Source organism: Azolla caroliniana, unplaced genomic scaffold (genome assembly GCF_043228905.1).
Source record: "Azolla caroliniana isolate FFs.n. ecotype wild unplaced genomic scaffold, voAzoCaro1.0.p SCAF_1, whole genome shotgun sequence".
In the NCBI taxonomy this organism is placed as follows: domain Eukaryota; kingdom Viridiplantae; phylum Streptophyta; class Polypodiopsida; order Salviniales; family Salviniaceae; genus Azolla; species Azolla caroliniana.
Window position 1 is genome coordinate 5,974,418 of NW_028230436.1, and position 22,448 is coordinate 5,996,865.

Sequence of the window (22,448 nt, forward strand, 5' to 3'; positions counted from 1 at the left end):
GCATTATCTTAAATTAAAATTTATAAAGTTTTTTTTATTGTGAGACATGAACATAACCGGCCTTAATGTTGAACAGCACAAGCTTTCACATTGCAAAACTAGGAAATTTCTATAGATCTCAAAGTTCATTAATATCCGGCATGTTAAGAGCCTTGTGATTTGAGATTATCTCTCAAAGCTAGAAAATACAGTAGTAAACCACGTGTCTCTTACATGGTACAATTGGATTAAGCAAAAGGAAAATATCATTTAGTATGTATTTAAAATGATCATGACACTAGTAAACCACGTGTCTCCTACATTGTACAATTGGAATAAGCAAAAGGAACATTGGTAGCCTCTACCTAATAAACGTTTTCTGAATTTGCTTAAACTTTTGACTAATCTTCTAAAAACACATTGAAAATGTGAATGTTTACGACAAGAATCTCTCGCACGCACAAGACTGGTCTAACTAGATTTTAGGTAATAGTTTGACAATTCCAGCTCTTTTCGCGAGATCGATTCTCTCTTCCATAAAATAAGAAGCTTAATTCATTTTGTATTTAACTTTCAAAACTTTGTCAAAAGATAACACTTTGTAGAACATACAGCAATCAACCATCAACACCATGAAGCTATGCTCTTGCAATCAGTTTTTTTAACAACTGGTTGGAAAATAACATATCGCAAATCTTGATCTTTCTCTTTAAAATTGCTATAGATTTGTGATGCAGCATTTCATGCGTGCGAAGGAAAATTCACAATTAGTAAAGAACATTTTCATTGATAGAGTCGGAAAGGGTTCAAATTGATCACAAACGCACTCCCACATAAATGCATTCATTCATGTGGCCTCAGAGATGGCAAGGATGATACAATATAAATGCACATAAAATCAATACAAAATATACGTCAGAATGTTAGTTTTCATACAAAACAAGGAAAGCTCCACACACATGAAAAAAGGTTATTCATGATTTGCGAGGATAGTAGTATACAACCAAATGGTTTGTCTTTCCTCCCTTGAAGTTTGCACAAACATACATGATATTGGGGCCTACAAAATGACTAAGGATCTTGGGAGAAATATGTTGGTCCTTGGGGAGTACAATATTTCTTTGACCTCTGGAAATCACACTTTCCATCTTAGAAACTAGAGGTGAATGAATGGAAGAACTTCCCATCAGCTTCACCAATAATCATCACCAACCAATTGCATAAACATATCATACCTCGTTCGACTTTTTCGAATGCAAGTCATAACACAAAGTTATGCACAGGTAAATCTTCCTTTAAGTTATAAGATCGAGAGCCCGAACAGCTCGCCAGCCAATATCGCGATCCCCACAGAGATGGCAACCAAGGAAGAGATCCATGAAAGGTGTTCCGTTATCCTCGGGACTTTCTTTTGCAATGCATGGCTACATGTCCCCAGAAATGCAGTATATCCACTCATTGCCAAAACTGTGCCAAACAAGAACATACCAAGAAAAGCCGCTCCAGCGAGCCGCGAAGGAAGAGCAAGGGCAGGAAGAATCATAATGAGAGCATCAGGTTGGAGGCCATGAACTATGCCAGTGGCAAACGTGGCAAATCCTACATTCTTCTTCGCTCCACTCATTGATCCTGAGGATAAAGGTGGGTATAACTCATTCATGTTTCCAGCTAACAAAGGAATCGACGATGCTGCCTCTTGCGCTTCTTTGATTCCAACAATTCCAATTGTCAGCAAAGTGACCCCTACCACTCGAGCTCCCCATGTCCGTAATATTTCTATATGAAGCTTATCTTTCAGCAAAAGAAATAGAATGCCAAAGATAACTTGGCCAGCATCATGTCCACATCCCCAAAGAGCCCCAACAGACACACTTTCGAGCCACGATCTGCCAATTGATAGAGGAGCTAATGCTGCCAGATGATCCGGCCCCGTTAAAGTGTGAAGGCACCCAGCCATGAGACCCATCCACGCACTTACCAACAGATCTCTTCCGCTACTTGTAGAGTTAGCTACACTTGGGAGGGTGATTGATGAACTTGCAATCGCGGACCGTGACCCCGTTAGTGTCACTAAGGCAAGAGGTATGGCTATTGATAATACAGCTTTCACCACCTGTTTTGATTTTCAAAACAGTAACGCCTTTAGATGAAAGCAAATGTGACAATTGTAATCATCAGGAGGAAAAGAGTTGTGGCAACCATAAAAACCCATATCAGAACCTCCACATAATCAAATTCACAGGAAGTCTTAGGTATCTTATCACAACACCACCACATAATGCTTTAACATTGGCGGGAACAAATGAAGTAGAATGAGATGGGTCTAAATACCGACATGGATAACAAATAAAAAGTCTAGTTTGAGCAATGGAAGGAAAACATGAGAGGAACAAAAATGCACTTCAATTTCCCATTTGGGAATATATGGTAAAACTTGGGCGATGGAGGGGAAACAAGAGGGAAACAAATGGGCTCCCATATAGGATTAAAAAAAAAAAAAAAACTTAATCATTGTGCTGAATACTTCAAAATCATCCACATAGGGTTATTGACTAGGGCTTCAAAAAATCACCCAAACCAGAGAATGGTAGAAAAAGAAAAACATTTCTTGTACAAGACTTCCAAATCACACAAAATCTCGTGTTCAATCAAGCCTACGAAAAAACATTCAAATAAACACTTCTTGTAAAAGGAAAAAAACGCATGGAACAATTTGTAAAGGCATACAAAAAATCATTCATGAAAGAGTGAGAAATTTGAGGAGAGAAAAATGAAATTTGATAGATAAAAAAAAGGCAAAAGATGAACAAAATAATACCTTGAAAAAAGAGATGGTCAAAAACACTCATCAAGACATGGGAAAATGTGAACATTTACACAGAAATGAAGTAAAATTGAATAAAACCAGATGAACTAGAATAGGGGCAACGTACCTTTTTAGCAAAGTCTCCATGATTCCAATCATCTTCTGTGCTCAGACTAGCATTAGAAATCGCAGCCGGACGCATGCGATTCATGTCTTTTAGAGAAAGAAGACCAGTATGTAGAGGTTTCATTCGAGGAGGAAATCGGCACCGTCGGATCATCGCGGCCGAGGATCTGGGAAGAGGAAGGAGGCGCGCAGGAGGGAGGAAAGGGTTGCTACCCACCAATTTGGCATGATGTGGGGAGGGGTGAGAGACCCGGAGCTGCGAGGAGCAGATCATTCTGTTGTGCGGAGGAAAGATTTGGAGAGAGGCAGAGGCAGAGGCAGAGGCAGAGGGTGGGTGCAGGGATGAAGGAAGGAAGGAAGGAAGGAAGGAAGGAGATATGGAGCAGGAGCAGGGGAAGGCAGAGACAGAGAAACAGAGACAGAAAAGAAGAAGAAGATGAAGAAGAAGATGATGATAGACATTTTTTTAGTTGAAGAAAATGTGAGTGGGGCGACGCCACGTCAGCGCTCTGCCAAAGGGTGCCGCCACGTCAGCCCTAACGCGGAAAGCTGGCTCGTGGAGCTTGCTGAGCTGGCCCTAAAAAGCTCGCCCAACCCTGTGGCTAACACACACTCTCACACGCTCCCCCCCCCCCCCCCCCCTTCAAAAAAAAGAGAACTTTTATTTTGTGTGTGTGTGTGTCTCTCTCTCTCTCTTTCTTTCGGCCTCAAATCAGATTTTTGTTTTTCTCTTAATCTAATGTTTTTTTTTGGGGTTGTCTATCTCATGTTTTGCGCGTGTTCTTTCGATCCAATCATTTTGTTCGTTCGTTCATTCCTGAGAGCACGCACACAATACACACAATTAGAGGGAATAATTTTGCCCGTATTGGATCGTGCCTCGGCCCGCAATTCCCCTAACCTCAGACCGATGATGCAAAATGTCACAGGGGTGGACAGACATACATACTAGCTTTGATGGTTGAAATGGGGAGTGTTTGTGGTCATAGTAATGATATAATGATTGAAGATTGTCCCCCAACAACTTGTTAACATATCATTGTAGAGGTATTCACTATATTCCAAGATTTTGAGCACGTATTTCTCAACGTTTTTCTATATTTGGTGTAATGGTGGATCATATGAAGTAGTTAGCACCACTAACGTTGGATATGCCACCATGTGCATATATGTCCATCTAAAGTGGCAAGTTCAATGCAACTCAAGCAAAAGTGCTACCAACGTAAGGTAAAAGTTATCCTAGAATTTCCTACATATAGTCAAACTAGTGAGCTCGCCAAATACCCTACGCAGATTGATGTCATAACAAGATGTTGAGGTATTTAAAAGACTTGACTCACACATTGGCACGACAAACATCGTTCAATTGAATGAAGAAGGATAAAACCAATTAAACAAACTTGGAAGTAGTGTTATGCCAATCACGTGTGGTTCAACCACCAATTTGGGTAAAAGGATTCCAAATGCTCACTGAAGCCTTGGACATTGTTGTTCAGAGGCGCATTAATGTTCATGTGTGATTTCAAGTCGTCCATGAGTGTGTTATGCTAGCAAGCAACCGCCCAAAGTAGACCATTATTACACACCACTCAAAGAGAGTAGCTCCACATTATCTATGGTGTCAACATATTTCATCACTACTTGTTGAAGATCATATTCTAAATCCTCGTGGGTCATAGTGCAATAATGTACTTAATGACAAAATGGGCACCTAGTTTGAAGTTTTCATGCATCAAGAGCTCAATATTGTTGAGTAAAACTTACAATGACATATTTGATCAATACAAATAAACAAATTTGAAAGAGAGTGTTGGCTTGATTTAATTGGTTATTTTGATAATGAACCATCGATCAAAAGTATAGTGACTCTTTGCATACCTTCTCAAATGTAGAAACAAGAATGTAAGGCTATTCATGGACTATAATAGAAATTTTGTAGCTTTGAGAAGCCATGGTGGTGGTAAAGTTACAACAAATGGAATTTCATGCCATATGGGATAAAGGAATATTTTATAGGAGGAATTTTGACAAGGGGGAGTGGTTCTACTCTACACCAAAGTATTTATTTACGCCGCCATTTAGAACTTAGCATGGGGGTCATTACCTATATGTACATACTTCATGTATAGCCTTAGGGTGTTTCTTAATAATAACACAATATCTTTCTCGGAAAAAAGGGATGGAACAATCACACACATAATGATGATGTATACTCTTAAGATGAATGTAGTAGTTGAATGGAAAAATCAACATATCGTAGAGTGAGAGTTATGATGTTTGAAATGTAAGTTAAAAACATGTAGTGGATAGATGTATCTCATGGTGTTGATTGATAGAATGCTAACTATACTGCTAAAATCAATACTTAGTACCAATTTCTGAAACAAAAACCTAAAGTTTATAGTTAAAAAGTGTTTGGATATATTTTAATATGTTTGTGTTAAGTAAAGTTAAGAATAGATTTGACGAAAAAGGAATAAAATGTGTTATTTAGAGAATTGATAATATTAAAAATGGATGTCGATGGTATGATGTTGAAGAAATGTTTTGATGAAAGCATGAGTTTTGAAGATATGAAGTGTAAGGTGTGTGAATACCAACCACAATAAGAAAATGTGGAGATGAAAGAAGGAATACACGAGGATGAAACACAAAAAGGAGAAGACGATGATTGCAATATCAATCATCAAGTTCTATTTCAGCCACCTTGATCCTAACGATGTGGACAAGTTAACTTACCATTCATCAATTGCAGAAATTTGTTTGTATATGCCAGAAACCGAACGTTGTTGCAAATAGAATAACAAAAATCAATTTCAAGAAGAAATGGATGCATTAAAGAAAAATGGCACATGAATTAATGTCGAGAGTTGAGGGTCAAAATATAATTGGTTTTTTTTTTTCCTTCAAAGATTTTCTTCAATAGTATTAAAACATCGAGAAAGTACAAGTAAAAGTTATCTACCCGTAGGCTTACAACGTAATGTATGTACACTTAAACTTGTACATACAAAAACAGCTTATATAGGGCTGTTGAGCCTTAAACGATACATTAACATGTTGGTTTTATATCAAGAAAAGGTCCATGGAAGATGATAATTCCATTGAGGTCTTTGGTTTGCCATTACAAAGGGAGGCACCTTCCTCCATAAGTGAAGAAGCTTCATCCTTCTTTTACAAAGGGTTATGCACACTATTGTGGTATGTTGTCACATATGTATGCCAAAATTTCTAGGGTACAAAGGGTTATGCACACTATTGTGGTATGTTGTCACATTTGTATGCCAAAATTTCTAGGTTTGGATAGCCCACAAAAAATGTTTGAAGACCATCCTAAAGAAGATAATAGAAGAGAGTGAAATAGCATGGGTTCATAAACTACTCTTGGCACACTATTGTGGTATGTTGTCACATTTGTATGCCAAAATTTCTAGGGTTGGATAGCCCACAAAAAATGTTTGAAGACCATCCTAAAGAAGATAATAGAAAAGAGTGAAATAGCATGGGTTCATAAACTACTCTTGTTGCATAGCACATCATATGAAACAAGTATTAATGTGACACCTTTCCAATTGGGTTATTGCATAGAAGCTTAAGTTCAATACTGTAAATGGCAGAAACCTAATAATTACAAGTATCTAGTGAATTGGATGAGGTTAGTTATTAAAGGAGTGGTAAATAGCATCATTATCGTGAGCATAAACAATAAAAAGTATGGTACCTTACGGATGTTGTAGAAGCAAACAATGGTGTTCATCTCCAAACATTGAAAACGCTACAAACTAGAATTCACCAAACAACAAATGTTGTTCTTTCAAAGAAAGTCTAGCTTCATGACAAATTATTGCAATGTATGATTGATTGAAAGTGTCAAATACTGGATGTATGGTTTTCACTCTGAGATCATAGATGTATATCGTCCATCATAATAGTTGTGTACATTCTAAATTATCACTCTTTTTATAGGGGTGAGGTATAGAATCCAAAATATTGTAGTAGCATTATGAGATATAGAATGGCAAGTCGAAGTAGAAATGGCACAAGAAATATGTATAACCTGATTTTCTATGTAGAATAATTGTGTCACAAAAAGCACCACCAAAAGCAATACATTGAAAATATGTCAGTAGGGATTACACAACAAATAAGATATTGTAAGCTCAATATTAATGCACACCATAACTAACAGAATAGGCCTTTCACTATTACAATTTACAACTATCAAATACATCATCAAATTGAATTGTGTGTTTATGTGCATTCTCCAATTATGAGATATAAGCCAAAAAGTTCTTTTTTATGCATCATCGAGTCAAATAGATAAAACTTTCGTAATTGAAAACATCCATTTCTCTGATAAAAAAAGTAGAATCCTCAAAGAGCATTTCAGCAAAGCCTTGGTTGAGAAGATGAGACACCCAGGAATATTACTCATTCATCCTCTTAACTTATAAATCATGAAAATTAATAGCCACTTCTTCATCAGATCCATTTCGTGGCCAAACGACAAAATGCTCGAGAGCTACTGATCAAAGTAGCTTACAACTACAAACTTATTCACATGTCTGCATTATAAAAGCCTTTAAAAAATTTCAATACATCATGGGAAGTTAATTTTCAAGGAAAATTCTCCTGACCCCTTGATATTGGTTCCTTAGCTTTCGTAAAGATTCGCACAGCAATTGCTAAGCCTAAGATAACAATAGGAACCAAAAATTGCAAAATTTTAATGAAAAGCTCTGCTGTTTTGTTTGGGTTGTGAGAGCCTTTCTTGATGGGAACATTGGGTTTTCGTTTAGGAATAGTGGATGCATCAATATCGCCTACATAGTATTCGTCCATCATCGCTTTAGCAGTTACACTATGTCCCACGTCTTCAAAATCTTCCGTAGCATCTTTGCCTGCACAATGATTTATCATCATATCTCATTGTAATCAAACATTAACAATTTATAGTATTTTAACATAAGGAAAAAAATTGTACATTTGATGCTTCCAAGAGATTTCAAACATTAATTAGCATTTCAATTTTTTACCAAAGGTAGTAAATGGCTGGTTCAGTTCTGGATTCGCAAACTCAAAACCGTTCCAAACCAACGCATTTAAAAAATTAGGAACTTAATGTGAACAGAACCACAAAACCTTTGAATCAAAACCATTTGAGGTATTTTCAAGCTCTAACCACATAGTTCAGGAGACCTACAAACTGGTAAGTTATGGTTTCAAGGTTCAGTTTTGGCTCAAACCAATTCATTATAAGGGTTTTTTTCAAAATTCAGAAAGAAAACTAAAATTTAACGGAATTGTTAAGGTTCAAAGTTAAAACTTTATAGTATATATTACATCATTTATAAAGTTAATTGATATATTTAATAAATATTTCAAAACTCTCCCCCCAAACCATTAGAATGTTTCAACCATGCCTTGAAGCTAGATAAACTGAGGATCATTAAGCTGATAAGGGTTCAAACCAAACCCTTGAACCCCCAAGCCAGACCAAACCAAATCCAATCTGTTTACGAATTCCCACACTTAAACAGAACCAATTAAGCCGTTAAGCCAGAGTTTTGTGATTTGGTTCGGCTCAAACCGAGCCGTTGCTGATCAAAAGATGTGGAATTTTTCTTTTCCCCTTTTTAAAAAATCATAAAACATTTAGTATGCATATATATAAAGAATGCGTGCGTGTGTGTGTGTGTGTGTGTGTGCATATAAAATATTTAGTATGCATATATCTATAATTTTTAGGATTAGGTTTACCTGTGGCTGATATTAGCACATCATCACCTCCTGGATGTTCATCGAGAAATTTTGTCACATCATAGACCTACATCAAGATGAAGAATAAGTATTCCAGAGCTCAAATTCGTATACATGCATGCAAAACACACATATACTCATATTATATATATATTCTAGCACATACATACACAGTACATAATAAATAAATACAAACATATTCTACCATGCAAACATAAACAGGAAATAACACATATTCTAAGAGACACATAGACCATAGATGCATAGTATACAATATACTACGACACACACACACACACATAGAACATAAATACATATTTTACAACACACACACAGAACATAAATACATATTTTACAACACACACACATACAGGACACACTACATATTCTACTACACACAAAATACTCATGATATGATACATATTCTGCAGACAAGTATAGGCGACATGATACATATTCTACAACACACACACAAACACACCATACAACACATACTATATTCTACAAGCATATACATAGAACACATCTACATACAAAGATAGTGTAATATGTATATATATGGCGCCATCATATGCCATAACATTTATGCTTCAGACATTTTTCAGATTTATATTAAACAAGTAATCAACCGATAGGTAAAGTTTCCTGGTATCTATCCATGGGTGTGTGTGTGTGTGTGTGTGTGTGTGTGTGTGTGTGTGTAATTGGAGCAAGAGAGAACAGAACAACAAGATCCATTGATTCATGATCCATCGATTCTTTCATACCTTTCCCGAGATGATAAGCCAGCAATCCTTGGAGTTGCTGTGCTCTGAGACTTGGGCGAGAGTGAAGACCTTGTTGGGCTCATCCGCCATGAAAGAGGAGAGACAAGGAAGAACTAAGCTGAGCTAATGAAGGGGTGAGACACAGACAAAAGATGTAGACTGTGCGAGGATAGGATCTCTCAGACACATATACCCTGCCTCTGCCCCTGCCCCTGCCCCTGCCCCTGCCTCTGGAGAAAAATAGCTTTTGCTATTACATATCTATGTACTTACTTAGTGTCTTTTCTTTATGTATTGTGTTCCAATGCAGAGGTTTGTTCTGCTAGCATTTTTTATTAACCTCTCTCTCATACTAACTATATGTAATGATCCCACACCTCACCTTCTCAATTCTGCCCCAAAAAGCTTCTCAATTCTGATGATCCAAATGAGAAGAGATGATGTGCTTCAAGCTTATTCGTCGTGGGTAACACATGATTTGCAAACATTGCTAGAGGCACCATGTGTACGTGTATCCCATAAGGTATGTGTTGCATAATCGTGAATATCATTCAATTACCCTTGTGACAATCTCGTGTCAACCCGCCCTTCTTTTGTTTACGTCAAGCCCTTCAATATGTATGTATGTATGTATGTATGTATGTGTGTGTGTGTGTGTGTGTGTATACATGTATGTATGTATGTGTGTGTGTGTGTGTGTGTGTGTGTACATCTATGTATGTATGTGTGTGTGTGTGTGTACATCTATGTATGTATGTGTGTGTGTGTGTTGTGAAACATATCAACAATCAGGACTAACCCCCTTCATACAACCAAATGATCTTTCAAAGAAGTGTTTTAGAATTTATGTTGTGGTTTCCGTTGTTACTACTTTAGCTACCTTGGACAGGTAAGGGGTTCTCCATTTCTTCCACTACCATTGTTTAGATTTAGCATGGACCATTGAAGAGAAACAAAGGCTTAGAATGGTCTTGATGAAGCTATGGCTTGTGGGGATCAAATCCCATTTTTAGCATTTGTTCTTGTGAAAAACCTTGTTTATGTTATGATAAAAAACCAAATTACTCCACAAGTTTATTATCTTCTACCGCAAACCAATGGGATGGCTTCATGGGCTTTCCTTTTAAATCTCACTATGACATTAAAAAAAACACAAGAAAAAAAGAATATGCAATCATGACCAACTAATCAACTACCATTAACTAAGCCTAAATCAACACTATATAAAAGGGGAGAGCTTGGCTTTTATAAATGTGTAGCTGCATAGAAGTCTACACCTATCTACATCGATGGGAGAGTGAGTGGGATGTCTAAAGTATCCACTTTCATTCAACAAGGTATCTCCCACACACTTAATGCAAACATGAACTTTACAATACATTCTCTAAGAAGTGTGTTCACATTACATAGTGTGGTTGAGCTTGATATATCAATAGTAAGTTTTGTTGGGATTACGGTCCCTCCGGATGGGATGGTCGGATGTCCGGAGATGAATGACGACAAGCCCGGTTGCGGTTTCGGAACCGGATGATGAAGACCCCGGCTTCGGAGCCGGATGACGAATGTACCCGGAGAGAGATCCGGATGCGGGGACATATCTGTGAATATGTTTGCCAAGGGCCCTTGAGGCTATAGTTGTAAATAGCCCTAAAGTCATATGTGTATAAATATGACTTAGGGCAAACAGTTTTTAGCTTGCTACTCATTTTTCTGTTTTTCCACTCAAGAGGAGTGAAGAGAGAGCAGCCGTGAGAGAGATAGAGCGTGAGAGAGGAAGAGGTCGACGCCTCTGTGTAATTCCGCCGCCTGTGGCGAGGACAGCGAGCTCAAGGTCGTCGCCTTGCAGCTCGCCATTGTATATTTCTCTGTGCGTAGTTTTGGTTCGGAGTCTTGTACTCCCGTGGTTTTTCCCGTACAGGGTTTTCCACGTTAAATCGTGTGTCCACTTATTTATCTTTGCATTTCCCATTTTCTGCAACAACGATTCGTGTGTTTCCTTGGTTGTGGCCGAGAGGTGAAGTTTGGAAAGTGTCGATTATTTCCATCAATTTGGTATCAGAGCGAGCTGCTGCAGAAAATGGAAGGCGGCGGCAGTGGGCAGCCGGGGATGATGGTGCTGAATGCGCAGAATTACGCCGACTGGAAGATCAAGATGGAGGATCTTCTGATTGTTCGGGACCTGTACGAACCGATTGACAGGTCGGAAATACCGAAGGGGGTACTTGAGTCGGAATGGAGGCTTCTGAACCGGAAAGCCGTTGCAACCATTCGGCAATACGTCGACGTGAGCGTTCTACAACATGTGGCGAACGACATCAACGCATATGAGATGTGGCGGAAGCTGTCGGGCCTCTACGAGAGGAAGAATGCGTTGAACCGGACCTCCCTGATGAGGAAGATAGTGAACCTCAAGTACCGGGACGGCGAGAGTATGGTGGAACACGTAAGCACGTTCATGGGATTCGTGAACCAGCTTGCGGCGATCAAGTTCCCGCTGGAGGATGCAATGCAAGCCATCATTCTGATGTGTACATTGCCGGAAAGCTGGGAGAACTTGGTGGTGACTCTCAGCACCTCCTGCACGGAAGATAACTTGTCCCTACAAACGGTAAAGACAAGTATTTTGAACGAAGAAGCGCGTCGGAGAGATAAAGAACCGGCCTCCGACTCGAAGGCGCTGCTTACCGAATCGGAACGGGGAAGACAATGGAACCGGAGTCCGCAAAGACGGGAGAAGTCGGGGACCCGGTCGCAGTCAAGAGGAAGACCCACATGCTTCCACTGTGGGAAGCCGGGGCACTTCCGGAAGAATTGTCGGCATTACCGAAAGGACAACGGAGCCGACGACACCGATTCGAAGAAGTCACCGGAGAGAAACGGTGCATACCGGGGAGCCACGGACCGGAGAGGTCCGGATCGGCGAGGGCAGGACCGGAAAGGAACGACGGCACTCGCGGCAAGTGAGGAAGAAATCATGCTCATCACCGAAGAAGGTGAACTAAACATTGCCGGCGATGAGACGACCTAGGTGGTCGATTCCGGAGCATCGTTCCACCTGACCCCGGAGAGAAGATACTTCTCATCCTACACAGTCGGTGAGCATGGCTGTGTTCGGATGGGAAATGAAGGTACGTGCCGGATTGCCGGCATAGGAGATGTGTGGTTGACAACCTCGACCGGATGCAAAATGCTGCTGAAGGATGTCCGACACGTTCCGGAGGTTCGATTGAACCTGATTTCGGCTGGGAGGCTAGACGATGAAGGCTACTCAGGTAGCATCCGGAACGGCGTAATGAAGTTCAGCAAGGGGAGCCTGATAGTGGCTCGGGCCCGGAAAGTCAACACACTGTACCTTATGAATGCCTGGTTGTGTCCGGAAGAGTTGAACGTGGCAGCCGACACTGCCGGTGAGCTGTGGCACAAGAGACTGTGCCACATGAGTGAGAAGGGGATGAAGAGGCTTGCAGAAGACAACCTTATTCCAGTGAAGCATGTGCACCTGGAGAAGTGCACCGATTGCCTGGCCGGTAAGCAGAACCGAACCTCCTTCCACTCAAGGCCATCGACGAGACGTAGCGCACCATTGGAGTTGGTGCACACTGATGTGTGTCAGGTAGAAACGGAGTCACATGGCGGAGCCCAGTACTTCGTAACATTCATTGATGATCACAGCCGGAAGCTGTGGACGGCACCGTTGAAGACAAAGGACCAAGTGTTGTGCGTCTTCAAAGAACTCCACGCGAGAGTGGAAAGGGAATCCGGCAAGAAGCTGAAAGCGATACGAGCGGATAACGGAGGGGAATACCGGGGGCAGTTCGCGGAGTACTGTCGCTCGAAGGGAATCCGGCTCGAGTTTACTGTGCCGAAGACGCCGGAACTGAACGGGCTGGCCGAGAGGATGAACCGGACCATAATGGAGAGGGTCCGGAGTATGCTGGCGCATGCGGAATTACCCAAGGGGTTTTGGGCTGAGGCGATGTCAACGGCGACATACGTGATAAACAGATCACCCTCAGTACCTTTGGACGGAGACACGCCGCAGAGAGTGTGGACCGGTAGGGAAGTATCCTACCGGCACCTGAAGGTGTTCGGGTGTCTCGCATACGTGCATGTGGCAAAGGACCGGAGAGGAAAGCTAGATCCAAAGACCCGGCCATGCATATTCCTCGGTTACGGCGATGACGAGTTCGGCTACCGAGTATGGGACCCGGTCGACAAGAAGATATTCCGGAGTCGTGATATCATCTTCATGGAGAACAAGACACTCGCCGACTGGGAGTCGGAGAAGAAGATGAAGAGCTCCAAGTCGACCGGTGAGGATAAACTCTACGAGGAGCAGTCCCGACCGGCAAGGGACCGGTTAACACTCGAAGATCCGGCTGAAGACGGTGAAGAAACAGAACCGGCCGAAGAAGATGAAAATGATACCGGAACCGGCCCCGATCCCGAAATGGATTCGGATGAAGAGGAATCGGAAGAACCGGTTACCGAAGCTCCGGAACGGAGATATCCTCTAAGAGAGAGAAGGGCTCCCCGGAGATTTTCGGAACCAGAGCACGTGCTGCTAACCGACGAGGGGGAGCCGGAGAGCTTTGAAGAAGCGAAGCAGGACACCCATAGCCGCAGGTGGTTAAGTGCCATGCAGGAGGAGATGGATTCCCTGCATGAGAACCACACATATGAACTTGTGGAGTTGCCGAAAGGAAAACGGGCACTCCGTAACAAGTGGGTGTTCAAGCTGAAACCGGGAGATGTCGGAAACCCCCCGAGATAAAAAGCCAGGATCGTGGTGAAGGGGTTTCAGCAGAAGAAGGGTGTCGACTTCGACGAGATATTTGCCCCGGTAGTGAAGATGACCTGCATCCGGACGGTGCTGAGCATAGCGGCAAGCATGGACCTCGAGATAGAACAGATGGACGTGAAGACGGCATTCCTTCACGGTGACCTCGAAGAAGAGATCTACATGCAGCAACCGGAAGGATTCGAGAAGAAAGGGAAGGAGCACCTGGTATGCCGGTTGAAGAAGAGCCTTTACGGTCTGAAGCAGGCTCCCCGGCAATGGTACCGGAAGTTCGACTCCTTCATGACAGACGAAGGGTACCACAAAACGCAGTCCGATCACTGCGTGTTTGTGAAGAAGTTCGAAGGAGGAGACTTTCTAATACTCCTCCTGTACGTGGACGACATGTTGATCGTCGGACGAGACCAGGTCAAGATACGGATGCTGAAGAAGGCTCTTCACCGAACCTTCTCAATGAAGGACCTGGGTCCGGCGAGGCAAATACTAGGGATGCACATCATCCGGGACCGGAAGAAGAAGCAGTTGTGGCTGTCACAGGATCTGAAGTACGTGACAAAGGTGCTTCACCGGTTCAACATGTCGGAAGCAAGACCGGTCGGGTCAACACTCCCGGCAAACTGCAAGCTGTCCAGCAAGCAGAGCCCCAAGACAAAGGCTGAGAAGGAGGACATGATGAAAGTACCATATGCCTCTGCCGTCGGGAGCTTGATGTACGCAATGGTGTGTACCCGACCGGGCATAGGATATGCAGTCGGAGTGGTGAGCCGGTACATGAGCAATCCCGGCAAAGAGCATTGGGCATTGGAACGCGGCCAAGTGGATACTCCGATACCTGAAGGGCACGGCAAACGTGTGCCTCCGATTCGGCTCCGGTAAGCCCGAACTCGACGGCTTCACCGATTCGGATATGTCGGCTGATGCAGATACCAGCCGGTCCACATCAGGGTATGTGATGACGTATGCAGGGGGAGCTGTTTCATGGCAGTCGAGGCTGCAGAAGACGGTTGCGTTGTCAACCACGGAGGCGGAGTACATGGCGGCTGTTGAAGCCGGCAAGGAAATAATATGGATGAAGGACTTCATTAGAGAGCTCGGTATCCGGCAGGAGGAGTACCGACTCTACTGCGACAGTCAGAGTGCAATCCACCTTGCGAAGAACGCGGCCTATCACTCCCGGACGAAGCACATCCAGCGAAGATATCACTGGATCCGGGAAAGGATAGAAGACAAGGAGTTCGTGCTAACGAAGATCCACACGGACGAGAACGGGTCGGATATGCTGACCAAGGTGCTCACACCCGACAAGCTGGAAGCATGCCGGAAGAGGATCGGATTGGAGAGACATCCCATGCCGAAGTGAAGGGGGAGTTTGTTGGGATTACGGTCCCTCCGGATGGGATGGTCGGATGTCCGGAGATGAATGACAACAAGCCCGGTTGCGGTTTCGGAACCGGATGATGAAGACCCCGGCTTCGGAGCCGGATGACGAATGTACCCGGAGAGAGATCCGGATGCGGGGACATATCTGTGAATATGTTTGCCAAGGGCCCTTGAGGCTATAGTTGTAAATAGCCCTAAAGTCATATGTGTATAAATATGACTTAGGGCAAACAGTTTTTAGCTTGCTACTCATTTTTCTGTTTTTCCACTCAAGAGGAGTGAAGAGAGAGCAGCCGTGAGAGAGATAGAGCGTGAGAGAGGAAGAGGTCGACGCCTCTGTGTAATTCCGCCGCCTGTGGCGAGGACAGCGAGCTCAAGGTCGTCGCCTTGCAGCTCGCCATTGTATATTTCTCTGTGCGTAGTTTTGGTTTGGAGTCTTGTACTCCCGTGGTTTTTCCCGTACAGGGTTTTCCACGTTAAATCGTGTGTCCACTTATTTATCTTTGCATTTCCCATTTTCTGCAACAACGATTCGTGTGTTTCCTTGGTTGTGGCCGAGAGGTGAAGTTTGGAAAGTGTCGATTATTTCCATCAAGTTTGACTATATGTCCCATCATGGGACAATGACCTTGGATTTCTCAATACCATGATGCATTTCTACTCAAGCATTGGAAATCAGCTAGATGTAGGCCAAATGTTGTTGAAAATTGTCCAAGTTTTCGCTAGGGTTTGCATTTGTTAAGAAATAAGTTATGCTCGGGCTTAACTAAAGATAGGATTGTGGACCTCGATGATCGTTGTGGTGATAGAAATGAAACTACATTCATTGCTCCACAATCTTTTCGATGGAAACTAAATTCTTCATTTTTGTGGGATTATGCAAACGCTCATGATGCATTTCCAATGAGTTTTGTATACTACCATCTTTGAGCAGGAGTTTAGCAGATAGGTTGGGCGAACAAGCGTTAAGCCCTTGGACTTGTTGGACCATCATAGAGGAATATGAATCACATGGATAAAAAAATATGTTGTCAATTTATGAATTTCCTCCATGCTTGATACCACATCAAGGATCCAATTGGTCTCGCATTAGAAAACATAAGTTTACCAATTAAACTCATATGGTGGATTTGTGCGTTATGTACCATTACAATATTGGGAGGAGTTGTTACACCCAAAAGAGTCTCAAAGCAAGTTTGGTTCACCATAGAGATAAAATGAGGACCATTCAAATAGACGGTGGGTTTTTATAAAGATTCCTTAAACATAGAGGCATGTACAAAGGAAATACATGTCGTGATGTGGTGGGTCCAAAGGTGAAAAAAAGTTAAAAAAGGAGAGGGGGGATAACCACATAAATACGATTATGCATATTGTGGTGGTCACATGGACCACACCTAGATTAGGCCCCTACCAAGCCTCATGCACCACACCCAAACTAGGCCCCCACCAAGCCCCATAATTAGTAGAGCTAATTGGAGCGGGAGAACACCCTCCACGCTAAGAGAGAGTCTATAAAATGTAACTTGAGGCATAATGAAAAGGGGGCGATTCTTGAGAGCATTTCACATCTTGAGCATTTCACATCTTGGTGGAGAAGACGGGCCAAGCCACCCCAACTCACGACCCCAACAACGCCCGCCACGATGCAACACGACAACAACGACGGCAACGCAAACTCGATGAATCCGGAATTCCTACAACACAATCAAGGACACCAGCCCACATCGCCAATCGACCAACTGGTTCAAGCTCTGTCCAACATCATTTTACAAGTTAACCATACTAACCAAGCCATGTTGTCCTTTCTTTCAGCACGATCCGAGCCACAACAAAATCTCCCGGACTCTCGAGTTAGCCCAAAACCATTCTCCGGCCTACCATCGGAAGACGTCCTCTCTTGGCTGGATCATTTCGAAATGGTGGCCAGTTACCACCAGTGGCCACACCCTCGGAAGGCAATGCAGATGAAGACACTCCTCGAGAATATCGCGGCAACATGGCTTGTACAACAACCCGAAGAGACACGCAACGACTGGGATCTGTTACGGGCAGCCATGATTCGGAATTTTGCTCATCAAGACTCCCGCCAGACGGCCCTACAACAACTTGAGTCAATTACCCAACAACCACGCGAACCCATCACCCAGTTCGCGGTTCGTTTTGTGCAGATCCTACGCCGGGCTGACGCCAACATGTCGGAGGACATGAAGTTGTTTTTTTTCTGGCCGCGTATACGACATGACCTCCGCCGCCGTGTACGCGATCAAGGCCCGACCACACTACACGAAGCCATCCTCACTGCCCAACGCATCCAAGCTGCAGACGCGCACGACATGCACACACCAGGTAATCTCAGTCATGATCATACAAACACTATACCAGCCGTCACTCCCATGGACATCGACATCCAGAACGCGCAATTACGTGCCAAGCGTGCATTGCCCGAACGAGACAGCCAGGGACGCCCCAAATGTTTCTACTGCAACAACTATGGTCACATTCGGCGTCACTGCCGAAAGTGGCAGAATCACCAACAGAAGCAGAACGTCCAATTGGCTGACGCTGCCTCCCTCTCTGAGCTCCCGGAAAACTAATGCGCGGGGTGCCGCAGGGAGAGCCGCCCCCGCACGTCCACGTCTCCACGTCCTCAACTTCTCCCGTTTCTCCCACGATCGAGCCGCCCCCGCACGTCCACGCCTCCATTTCATCAACTTCGCCCGTTTGTACCACAATCGCCCGCCTCCAGCACACGACCCAAGAAGTTCTCCTCGACTCCGGCAACAGCATCTCTTCCATCAGCGCAGATTTAGTCACCCAATTACAACTTCCCACGAGCCACGCACCGCCCATTAAAATCCTCTTCGGCGACCAACAACGGGTGTACCACTCACATACGCAAGTCAGGTGCATGCTCACCATTAGTTCCGCCCAGATCCACCATCGTTTCTACGTCCTCCCGCGCCAGTTGTTCCCAATCACCTTGGGATGTGATTGGTTCCTCCATAGTCGAGCCTGTCTCGATTTCTCCGCACAACAGCTCATCCTCCCAAATCACATTCCGATCGCGCTCTTCACTACTCCGCGGGATACCACCCACATCAGCAACACACAGTACCTGATATCACCGGCGGAGCGCATCAACGACATCAGACGGCTCCTCGCCACCTTTCCCTCGTTGTCTACACCACCTGTAAAACCTCCCTCGGTCCGTTTTCCGATTCACCACACGATTCCTACAGGCAACGCCCGCCCCATCAACGCAGCTCCCCAACGTCGCTCGCCTATCGACCACGAGCGCATCGACAACGCCGTCAAAACTATGCTCCAACAAGGGATTATCACACCTTCCAAGAGCGAGTGGATCTCGGAGCCACACATGGTAAAGAAAGGGGATGGTTCTTACCGCTTTTGTGTCGACTTCCGACAATTGAACCATGTCACCACCCATGACCGATACCCTCTCCCTCGTATCGATGACCTCCTCGACCAGCTTGGCAAATCAAAGTACTTCACCTCCCTCGATCTAGCCTCGGGATATTGGCAGATCCCGATGAATCCTCACGATGCCCACAAAACTGCATTCCGCACTAGGAAAGGCATTTTTCAGTTCACACGGATGCCCTTTGGCCTATCTGATGCGGGGAGCACATTCCAGCGAATGGCTAATGCCATCTTCGATGATCTCATCACCCGCTGTGTCGTCATCGTCTATCTAGACGATATTCTGGTACATACAAGCACTTGGGCAGAACACCTTCAAGTCCTTCGGGAGGTCCTAACTTGTGTTCAACGCTATCGATTGCAGCTGCAATGGAAGAAGTGCCGATGGGGTAGTACGTGCCTCCGCTTCCTTGGGTACGTCATCTCCTCCGACGGAATACAAATGGACCCGGAGAAGACAGAAGCAGTCCAAAAATTCTCACGCCCCACCACAGTCAAGCAGCTTCAATGCTTCCTCGGCCTCCTCACGTTCTCTCTTCGTTTCATCCCACGGCTAGCCGACCTATCAGCCCCACTACGCGCGCTCCTACAAAAAGACGCACCCTTCCTGTGGACCGAAGCCTGCGAATCCAGCTTCCTGCAGCTCAAGAGAACACTCCAAGCCTCTGACCTCCTGGCCCACCCTGATTTCACGAAGCCTTTCCATCTGCAGACGGATGCCTCCAATGTCGGCCTTGGTGCGGTCCTGCTCCAATCCGACGACAATGACCAACTCCGCCTGATTGCCTACATCAGTCGGTCACTTACCAAAGCCGAACAAAATTACTCGACAACTAAAAAAGAGTTCCTCGCCATCGTCTGGGCATTCCATCGTTTCCACCCATACCTTCACGGATCAAATACATCAGTCGAAACCGACCATCAGCCATTGCTCTCCCTCATAAAGAAGGCTCATCCACCCGGCCGCTTACTTCGTTGGGTTTTGGCGCTACAGGATTACACATTCACTCTGCGCTATCGCCATGGTCCACAAAACATCGTCGCTGATGGATTATCCCGCATATCCTTTCAGGCGAACCAGATCACCTCCAACACAATCGATTTCCCCATATCCTCGTCCCAAATGGCCAACATGCAACAACACGACAAACAAATCCAAGATATCTGCCACCGCCTACGAGCTGAACCGACATCATCCCTCACCAAGCAATTCATAATCCAAGATAATTTCCTACTTTTTTGTCAAGTAGGCAAAGAACCCCGAGTCTACGTGCCTGAGCAACTACGCCAGTCTTACCTTCGTTTCTTCCACGATCACCCGTTGTCCGGCCACTTGGGTTTTCATAAGGTGCTCGACAAAATTCATCGCGAATTCTATTGGCCTGGGCTACGCCACGAGGTCGCCTCCTACATCAAAGCATGCAACTTATGTCAGGCCATCAAATCACCTCAAGTGGCTCAAGGCCTCTTACATCCGATACAAGTTCAAGCTCCATTTGAAATCGTCGGATGGGACATTATGGGCCCCTTTCCCGAGTCACAAGGAGGGAACAAATTCATCCTCGTCATCACCGAGTACTTGACGCGTTGGGCTGAGACGGCCGCTATCCCAGATGCAAAGGCTATGACCATCGCCTCCAAACTATTGGAGAAAATCATCTTCCCCCACGGTTGCCCACTCCAAATCTTGTCCGATCGAGGACCCCAGTTCAACGGTGAGCTCCTACGCCTCGTTTCAACACAACTAGGAATCCAACAGGTATTCACGTCACCCTACCATCCGCAAACGAATGGGTTGACGGAGCGCCTCAATCGAACCTTAAAACAACAAATCTCAGCCTACATCGATCCGCTGCACTCAACCTGGGACCGAATCTTGCCCTTCGTTACGCATGCCTACAACACAACTGTGCAAGCCTCTACCCGCATTAGCCCATTTCGGGCCCTTTACGGAAGGGACCCGCGCTTACCCCCAGAAGTGGCAGTCCCGCAACCAACCACACGACTCCACGCTGACGCAGTGTCTTGGTGGTCCCACCTACAACAACTCCAGCCCCTCCTCCGCAAAGCCATCACGAGCAACCTGCACCAGGCACAACTACGCCAAAAACTACAACACGATATAGGCCGTGTCGACCATCAATACCACGTCGGTGACAAAGTCCTCGTCTACTTCCCCATCCGTCGTCGCGGTCTCAGCGAATCGCTCATGCACTGATGGATCGGTCCCTTCGAAGTTCAAAAGCAGATACACGACACTACATACCTGCTCCGCCGCGCCTCCAACAACCGCTCTACCTTTGTTCACCAGTCTCGCATGAAGCCCTTCCATCAACTACCACCGCCCCCACCCACACTCATGCCTACGCCCACGCCCGTGTCATCCCCCCGTCTGGAACCGTCGTCCACGCCTCGTCGCGCTTTGACTGCACAATAACTTTTTTTTTTTACAAGGGGGAATTGTGGTGGTCACATGGACCACACCTAGATTAGGCCCCTACCAAGCCTCATGCACCACACATAGACCACACCCAAATTAGGCCCCTACCAAGCCTCATGCACCACACCCAAACTAGGCCCCCACCAAGCCCCATAATTAGTAGAGCTAATTGGAGCGGGAGAACACCCTCCACGCTAAGAGAGAGTCTATAAAATGTAACTTGAGGCATAATGAAAAGGGGGCGATTCTTGAGAGCATTTCACATCTTGAGCATTTCACAATATGTATATACATTATATTATAATAATGAAAGGTTTATAGCCAAATAGTTAAGGCTATAAAATTGTAAGTAAAAATGGTTAGAATTCAATTCTTAGTGAGACCATAAGGGAGTAAACCTTTTACATGTTTCTATCACTATAAAAAGGGAATAGGAGAGCACATGGGGGTCTTCGAGGTTTTGGGGTGTTTGAAGGTTGGGAGAGGACTTTCATTTTTTGCGTTTAGGGTTTTGTCATTTTCTACTTCTTACGTGGAGTTTATGGTTAGGAGAGTGTTGAGTGTGAAAGTGGAGTTTGGACCACCTCATCTCCATTTTCTTTTATTTTTAGTTTGGGATCTTCTCCTTTACTGAGCTATTGTTACATGTCAGGTGAGCATGAATGAAAGAAGTTGGGACTCACCAGTCTAAAGTTGGGACTTACCGGTCTAACCTTCATTGCCACCATTACAAACACTTATGATAATCACTATTGTGATTATTGTGTTATAACCCTTAATTTGAGAATGGATTTTATAAATCAAATGTCAGTTTCTTGTGCCCCCATTCCTGCATGGGGTTCATGTTCCAAGAGAGACAAAGAGAGCCCACATCAACAAGAGGCAGCGTTGAACACAGGCAAGCTCATTGAAGACTACGAAGCTTTGGATCCTTATTGTTAGCGT

The 22,448-nt window shown here is 44.4% G+C and overlaps 2 protein-coding genes across 2 annotated transcripts; both read right to left on the minus strand.

Annotated features, from left to right (window-relative positions):
- Positions 1 to 806: 806 nt before the first annotated feature.
- Positions 807 to 3,238, minus strand: LOC147868618 (chloroplast protein FOR GROWTH AND FERTILITY 2-like). The gene is made up of 2 exons (XM_087321521.1): positions 2,913 to 3,238; positions 807 to 2,092 (listed from the first exon to the last, which is right to left on the minus strand). The coding sequence occupies exons 1-2, from the start codon at positions 3,183 to 3,185 to the stop codon at positions 1,280 to 1,282; spliced, it is 1,086 nt and encodes a 361-aa protein (XP_087177647.1). The 5' UTR covers positions 3,186 to 3,238; the 3' UTR covers positions 807 to 1,279.
- A 4,223-nt stretch (positions 3,239 to 7,461) lies between these two features.
- Positions 7,462 to 9,677, minus strand: LOC147868619 (cytochrome b5-like). The gene is made up of 3 exons (XM_087321532.1): positions 9,439 to 9,677; positions 8,672 to 8,738; positions 7,462 to 7,812 (listed from the first exon to the last, which is right to left on the minus strand). The coding sequence occupies exons 1-3, from the start codon at positions 9,526 to 9,528 to the stop codon at positions 7,529 to 7,531; spliced, it is 441 nt and encodes a 146-aa protein (XP_087177658.1). The 5' UTR covers positions 9,529 to 9,677; the 3' UTR covers positions 7,462 to 7,528.
- Between the last annotated feature and the right edge of the window lie 12,771 nt (positions 9,678 to 22,448).